Source organism: Panthera onca, chromosome A3 (assembly GCF_046562875.1).
Source record: "Panthera onca isolate mPanOnc1 chromosome A3, mPanOnc1 haplotype 2, whole genome shotgun sequence".
In the NCBI taxonomy this organism is placed as follows: domain Eukaryota; kingdom Metazoa; phylum Chordata; class Mammalia; order Carnivora; family Felidae; genus Panthera; species Panthera onca.
In genome coordinates, this window is record NC_138341.1 from 73734622 (window position 1) to 73743025 (window position 8404).

The window sequence follows — 8404 nt, forward strand, 5'->3', positions numbered from 1 at the left end:
AGGCAGGGAAGCTGGACAAGCTTCCCTCTCCATAAGGATGCTCTGGAATTTGTACATATCTCCTTACCTCTGTCCTGTTAACTAGAAATTAATGGTCACATGTAGCTTCAGGGGAAGCTGGGAAATTTAGTCTTTAGTCTGGGTAGACATGTGACCAGTTAAAAAATGTTCTATACTAAGGTTAGAATGGATATTGGGAGACAGTCATATACCACTGTATACCCAACTCTCAGCACACTGTGTGGTGCACTGTGAAAGAAGAAATGAGCTGAACACTTACATATTCATTTGCTAGGGTTGCCATAACAAAATACTACAAGCTGAGTGACTTAAACAACAGAAATGTATTGTCTCCCAGTCCTAGAGGAAGTCCAAGATCAAGGTGGTGGCAGTGTTGGCTCCTTCTGAGTGCTGTGAGGGAAAATCTGTTCTGTGCCTCTCTCCTAGCTTCTGGTGGTGTTCCAGCAATCTTTGGCTTCCCTTGGTTTGTAGGTCTCTGCCTTCATTGTTGTATGTTTTACCGGTGTCCATGTCTCTGTGCCCAAAATTCCCCTTTTAATAAAGGATAGCATTCATATAGGTTTAGGGCCCATTCTGATGACCTCATAATTACACCTGCAAGGACCTATTTCCATAGAGGGCCACATTCTGAGGTACTAGTGGTTCACAGTTCTGTGAATTTTGGGGGGAGGGGGATACCGTTCAACCCAGTTCAACATGGTACAAATTTATAGGGTTTGTGAATTTTGAGAGGATCACAGTTCAACACATATTAGTTTGGGATAATTTCAACGTTTTTTTTTTTTTTTTTTTTTTTTTATTTATTTTTGGGACAGAGAGAGACAGAGCATGAACGGGGGAGGGGCAGAGAGAGAGGGAGACACAGAATCTGAAACAGGCTCCAGGCTCCGAGCCATCAGCCCAGAGCCTGACGCGGGGCTCGAACTCACGGACCGCGAGATCGTGACCTGGCTGAAGTCGGACGCTTAACCGACTGCGCCACCCAGGCGCCCCAGGGATAATTTCATTTACCTTCACACAGTCTTTCAGAGATACCTGGAATTTTGCTGCTCTGGCATGTCCCAGAGTGGTAATACCTTTTAATTCCAGAGCAGTGTGGCATAGATTAGCCAGTCTCACTCTCCCAGCCCCAGAGAAATATGTTCAGAGGAGGCATGGCAGGGCTCACCAAAAGCCTATAATGGTACTGAGAGTTACTGCCCATTAGGAAGCTCTTCATGGTGTGACAGTCCGAGGAGCACTCCAGAAAAGTCAGTAGGGGCCATCCATTCTGAGCCCTTTACAGTAAGTGGAAAGCAGCCGCCCTTGGTACCATCCCTTGGCCCACTGAGATCACACTTAGCTAGCACAGGCTGGATACAACGTGGCCTGGTGTAGAGTCTTGAAGCCAGGCAGTTAGCTCAGTCCTCACTCAGCACCATTTGAGCTCCTCACTACCTTTTGGGATAAAAGGAATCCCTCCCTGGATAAACTCCTTCAAGGTTGAAGATAGTATCCCTATAGCTCCCATTGGTTAACGTTGCCCTTGAGTAGAAACTCAATTACTTTTTCAAAGGGAAGAGAAAGATATCGTCAGGAGGGTTGAAATGTAATCATGCCTCAAAGCAGGAGAATGGGTAACTATGAAAGGTTTCCTATAGTTTATTTTGGCAGCAGGTACTGGGGTTCTAGGAAGGTGACAGTTCTGTTCTCCTTTGACACCAAATGTCAGTGGTCTTTGAAAGGTGTAGCTTCAGGAAACCCAGAATTGTCAAACCATGGACCTGGCAAAAACAAAGTTGAAGAGGTAGTTCATCTGATCTGTGTGAGAGTTGCTTAGTGCTGCTTCATGAACCTGGGTGCTGCCCTTCACCCATGCGTCCTACATATTGTGAATTAAAGCTCTGGGTCATGCTCATCGATCTGCAGTAAATGAGGGAGCAGCATCTCTAGCCTCAAGGAAGAGTAGGGCGCCATTCAAGTGTTGTTCTTGTTTTAAATACCGTCCTGTTGAAGTGGATCCGTTTTCTCAACCCACATTCTGAGCCATCCTGGACCATGTCCCCTTCCCTCCATTCCTGCTCTGCTGACTCACATTGTCCTCAGAAGTGGGGACTGTGCTGGAATTGCTCCCCACCCATTGCAGGGTCTTGGCCCAACTATTACTTTTCACTTAGAACACCATTCCTGTGGCTTCTGGAATATGAACTTGGGTCTGTATCCACTTCCCTAATGTTCCTTCTTAAAAGATTCCATTTGACACGTGGGGCAAATAGCATGCAGTCATTTCTTTCTCCCCAACTTTTAGGCCCTTTGGCTTAGATGACCATGCCCATATAGGAGGCTGCTGGATGGCACAGGCACATATCAGTGCTTTGTCAATCCTGGCACTTGGATTCCCAAAGAGCACATGATTTGGAGCTTAGAAATGGAAGCCACATCAGGCTGGGGGGAAAGAGGGCATGTGCAGCATTTCTTAGCCATCCTGCAGATGGCTGCTGTAAGCATGGAGTCAATGGTAGCACACTTAGCATCTTTTGCCCCAGCTACCGCTCTGGCTTCAAAGTACTGTATTTATTAGGGCCAAAGCAAGCGGAGGTGGCACAGACTGTTCCTGTTGGAGTCCCTGGCTTTCTATGCTTTGGTTTTTATGGCAGCTCAGATTTCTCCAGTGGCAGTGTGGAGGTCACTACACACTGAGAGCCTCACCCTGGTAGTGATCTCTGTCTCATGTAGGCACCAGTTTCAAAACATTGCTGTTCTCATGTCTCTGCCATGAGTTGTAAAATTTTAGAGGCACATCCGTCCCTTGGTTATCAGACTTGTGCTTGACTGTTAATAACAGACTCCATTCATGGATAAAAAGAAGGGAATGGCAGCTGCCACCCATGGGAGTGAACAAGGGAAAGCCTTGCTCCTAAATCCTTGGAGGGTCTGCACTTGGGCACTTGTTCTGCTGAATAGGATGGGCTAATTGGTGGCCCAGCCTTACCTACAACAAAGATCTTACAGGACACATTTCTCGGTTCTTTTTCTTTTTTTTTTTTTAAGTTAATTTATTCATTTTGAGAGTGAGAGGGAGCACTTGCTGAAGGGGCAGAGAAAGAGGGAGAGAGAGAGAGAATCCCAAGCAGTCTCTGTACCATCAGTGCAGAGCCTGATGCGGGGCTCAGACTCAAAAACCATGAGATCATGACCTGAGCCAAAACCAAGAGTTGGACACCTAACCAACTGAGCCACCCAAGCACCCTACGTTTCTCTGTTCTACTCTAAGACTTGAGTTATTGTTAATCTTATCTTTGTTTCCTTTGCCCATTTTTCATGTTCATTTATCTATACATTAGATATAATTTTTTTTCATACCTCAAGAGCACTCAAGTCTATTGTGGGAAAATTAGAAAATGCAGATGAGAAAAATAACATTCTTTTTACGTAACATGCTGCCACCTGGAGAAAAGCAGGAAGTCCTTATTACCAGTTAGGACATTCCATTCCCTGTGTTTTTATGTACATTTTTTTTTTTAAGCTTGCATTTGCACTTAGCAATATTTGAGAGAAGCTTTTGTGTCCTTGACGTTCATCACTAGACAGCTGGATGGAAGAATCACAATGTATTTAGTCAGGCACACATCGCTGGTCATTTAGTTTATTTCCAACTTTCCATTTTTAGAAACAACATTATAGTGAATGTCTTTGTAGACAAATACTTGCATACGTTCTCAATTGTTTTCTTAGGATGAATTCCTAAAAGTGGAATTGCTGGGTCTGAATTATAAATATACATTGTCTCTAACTTCATATTGTAAAAACTTTAGAAGTATATACTACATAGACACAATACTTCATCGAACCCCCAGGCACCCATATGACAATTAGGAGCTCCTGGCCAATGTATACTCACACCCACTTCTAGTCCCTGCATTATTTAGGAACAGATCCAAGACTTCATGCCAGAAAGACTCATTTCTGTAAGATAGTACAGGTATTTGAAAATGGGAGAGAAAAAAGAAAAAGTGAATTGCCAGAAAAAAAAATAAGAGGTTAACATCTTGTCCACCTTATCCACTGTGATATGTGGGCTCTTTCCATTTTCCCTGCCATATCTGGGCTCAGGACTCTTCGTTTGTCTTTGGATTCCTGCAACAATATGGTAACCAGTCTCCTTTATCTCCCTCTGGATAGGTATAAATGTTTTCAAGCCATTTTGTGTCTTGCCAAATTGCACTCCAGAAAGGCTAATCAAATTTACACTTGCACCAGAAGCATATAGGAGTGTCCATGCAAGTTTTGGGTCTTTCTTCTTTCTTTTCTTCTTCCCTCTCTCCTATCCCCCTCTGCCTTTCTTCTTTCTTGGTGAATTTTTTAGACCCCCAAACAGGAATCACATCATTGTTTTAATTAGAACTTATTTGGTTATTAATGAGATTAAAGCTCTCCCCACCCCCTGCCATTTCCTCACTTGAACAATTGTATTTCCTCTTTGTGAATTGCCTTTTCCTAATTTTTCTATTAGGATGATTGTCTTTCACAAATTGTGTTCATTTTATGTTAATGTCTATGGCATTGTACTTCTGTCAGTGAACTGCTGTGAATACTTGTTTGGACTGAGATAATACATATTATATTGGTATGAAAGAATAAGGGTGTTTTATAAAGCTAGCAGCTGAAAGCAGGAAGTCCTTATTACCAGTCAGGACAGGTATGGAGGGAGGTGTGCCAGTGTGGGGAGGGGGGGCCCGGGCAGGACACATGGACACTTGCACAGGTCACTTAATCGTTAGTCTCCACAGTCATCCACAAGGCAGGTAAAGCAGGTGAAGCTGGTATCACCCACTTCTCACAATGACTTGTGCCAGGACACACCTTAATGAGATCCTCCAAGCCCCAATCTAGGATTTTTCTACCATATCACAGTGATTCATATGTTTATTTGTGGAAGGCAAGTAAAGCGATAAAATATAACATATTAGTAATTCTAAAACATTCTTTCTTTTTTTTCTTCTATAGCACGAAGGCCCAGGACCAGGTCATTATGACTTGAAAATACCTCAAGCAAATTCTGTGACTTCTTGTTTTCAGTCTAGAGTACCTCGATTCCTGTCCACCCGTTCTGTAAGTACTCTAAAAGATTACAGTTGTAGGTTTTGTGGCTGGGGTGGGGGGTCATTGGGGCCAGGTTATAGCTATATACAATTCTAGGGTACATATATGTATCCAATTTCTTGTTAAGGCAGAGCTCAAAAATCTGGCAAGCCCTCAGCCTGTTTCAGGCTCAGAGTGCATCCAGATCCAAAGACTGTGGCAGAATTATGGGTCCAGTCGACAGCATCCAGCATAGTAATTAGCCATCAATGATCTGACCTGGATGCTCTGTGGGAAAACATGTTTAATGAACTGAGGCAAGCAGTAGGCAGTGGCTGGCCCCAGCCATCCAGAACTGCTGTTCTTTGTGTGTGTGGCTTCTGGGACTGTGTGTGTGGCTTCAGGGCAGAAACATTATTATTATATTATTATTATTATTGTTTTAATGTTTATTTATTTTTGAGAGACAGAGTGAGCAGGGGAGGGGCAGAGAAAGTGGGAGACACAGAATCCCAAGCAGGCTCCAGGCTCTGAGCTGTCAGCACAGAACCTGACGCAGGGCTCAAACCCACAAACTGCGAGATCATGACCTGGGCCAAAGTCGGACGCCCAACCGACTGAGCCACCCAGGCGGCCCCCAGAAATGTTATTATTGAACCAAAGGGGGCCATTAAGGCATGAGCAATCATTCTGCCCCCAAGAACTCAGGAGAGACAGGGAAGAGGCTCAAGTCCACTGACACAAAGAAAGTACATTTGGGGAGTATCCAAGCCTCAGAGGCCTAGAGAAGACCACGAAAAATTGCAAAAGCGTAACATGAATGATATGTTATTTTTTTTTAAAGTACTGATAATTTTAATTCCCATGGTCTTATTCCCAATGTGCATCCCAGTTTGAAAGTTCAAGAACTTCCTTGTATGTAGCCTTATTTGAGATGGTTGTGGAGACAGAAATTCAAATTCTGCTTGGGGAATCAAGGAAGGGTTGGTGTCCCAGGCCAGTGTCTTCAGGATCTTGCTCCAGAGCTACCAGTCTGGTGGGGGGGTAGTGTGGTCTTTATCTGGAGGAATACTGGGGAGTCCCTGCTGGTGATATTAAAAACAGGCTAACAGCAGGAGGTGGTGGATACCTTCTGTAGATCCTCACACTCTAGTGGCATCACCATGATCCAGACCCAGATTTTTGTCTGAGCTCGTAGGGCTGAGCATCATCAGGAAATTGGAGTTATGCTAACCATATCAGTTATCAGTTAAGCTGATAGAGAAGCCAGAAAATGTAGTATTTTTTTAATGTTTACTTTTTTTTTGAGAGAGAGAGGGGAGAGGAGGGGGAGAGAGAAAGGGAGACTCAGAATCTGTAGCAGGCTCCAGGCTCTGAGCTGTCAGCACAGAGCCCAATGTGGGACTTGAACTCAAGAACTGTAAGATCATGACCTGAGGGGAAGTCAGACACTTAACCAACTGAGCCACCCAGGCATCCCTTTTTTTAATGTTTATTATTGAAAGAAAGAGAGCGCTCCCGAGAGCTGGGGAGGGGCAGAGAGGGAGGGAGACAGAGGGTCCAAAGCAGGCTCTGCACTGTCAGCACAGAGTCTGATGTGGAGCTCGAATTCACGAACCATGAGATTGTGACCTGAGCCCAAGTTGGACGCTTAACCGAATGAGCCACCCAGGTGCCCCCGGAAGATGTAGTATTAATTTACAAGTGTCCAGCAAGGGGGCTGATGTCTGGGGCCACTTGTCTATGGGGTTTCTCCCTACATAGGAAACTCTTCATAGAAGCCAAGGATAATCAGAAGTTTGCTTGGTGACAGTGAAATCAGGACTGGGGGATGGAGCCGGATGTTCTCAAGGTCTGAGAACCACAACCAGTAGCCTCCTGAGGGATGGCCTTGTGAGACCGAGGCCCACAAACCTCCTGTTCTGTGGGCTGGCTCTCCAGGACTCCACATGCATGTTACTTCCTCATTAATAGCACTAATAAAGGCTTCAGCTTCCTTTGACGTCTGGCCAGGACTTGATTAGATTTTCAGGCTGCTCCTCCGCTTTTGGCAGGGGAAACATCCTGTCATTACAGTGGCTTCTGCATGCAGCTGACTTCATCCACTCTGGGCTGACCACTCTGTCCCACTTTCAGAGTAATCCTATTTCCACCCTCCCTGTCTCCTAAAGAGATAACATACTGCAAAGAAGGATGGAAATGACAAGAACATGGTAAGAGAGAATAATAACAGTGGTGGCAGCTAATGTGTAGAGCTCTTGCTGCCTGCCTAGTGTGGTGCTGTCTTGTCCTGGGGGGCCTCCAGCAAGCCTCATTACCTCATCTGATGGGCGAGGCTCTGGAAGCACCTGGTCCAGGGTCGCACCGAACCATTGGTGGTGGGACTAGGACTCGAATTCAAGCCTTTAAATCCTTCCCTTAGTCACACACAGAGACACTGGTGCTTCTCCAACAGACCCAAGATAAAATTCCTTTGGGCTCCAAGAATAGGTACATGCACCACATGGGAAATGCTGACCTAAGAAATCGAAGTCTTTATTTTAGTCTATGAACATGACATTCATTTGCATTTGATGACCATGGAGGAGAAGCTTCATTTAAATAATTGGCAAAACAATCTTTTCAAGAATTTTATCCAAATGAAAATATGATTTTAAAAATTAGAACTCATAGATCCCTTGACAAAACTTTGGACACTCGGGTCCACCGACCCTGGTGTCCATAGACCTTTGTACAGAAACATGAGTTTGGGCTTTTGAGGTCAATCACCCAGGTTCAGAATCCATTTTCTCCAGCCCCTTACCACTAGACTGAGGTCACTAGAAGGGAGGACAGTGGCTTTCCCAGGGACAGGAGCAGTCTGGGTGGAGTGCCCTCTGATACAAAATGTGCCTTGAGGTGCAGGTGGGATGTGAGCCCGCCGGCCCCGCAAGTCTAGGCCAGTGCTTGCTTGTCCACCCTTCTCTCTGCACCTCTGCAGCCCTAGGGGCGGCCGCTGATAGGAGCAGATGCCAAGGAGACACTCCACTTCAAGGGTGCCCCAGGCCTGCATGCAGTCCCGTGTGGCCCTTGTTTTCCCCAGTGGGGATTTGCCAGCCACATCTGAGCTCACAGCTAGGCTCTGGTGGCTCCAGAGTTTTGGGGTCACTCTCTCATCAGCCTTGTCTTTTGTTCTGTTTCCAGAAAACCCCAGGCCCGGGAGCGTACACATCTTCAGCACAATCCCCCAAGCAGGCACCGACCATAGCCAAAATGGGTCGAGAACATAGCCTTTTCTTCAACAACACAATTGGCTTTTAAAATAAAGCCTCTGTGACCCTAA

At 45.3% G+C, this 8404-nt stretch overlaps 1 protein-coding gene across 1 annotated transcript in view; it reads left to right on the forward strand.

Annotated features, from left to right (window-relative positions):
• The window catches only part of STPG4 (sperm-tail PG-rich repeat containing 4), a 46120-nt gene extending 37716 nt beyond the window's left edge, over positions 1-8404 (forward strand). Inside the window, 3 exon segments of the mRNA XM_060606644.3 lie at positions 5008-5112; positions 8266-8365; positions 8368-8404. Coding sequence (XP_060462627.1) covers positions 5008-5112; positions 8266-8365; positions 8368-8387 — 225 coding nt within the window. The 3' untranslated portion in view covers positions 8388-8404.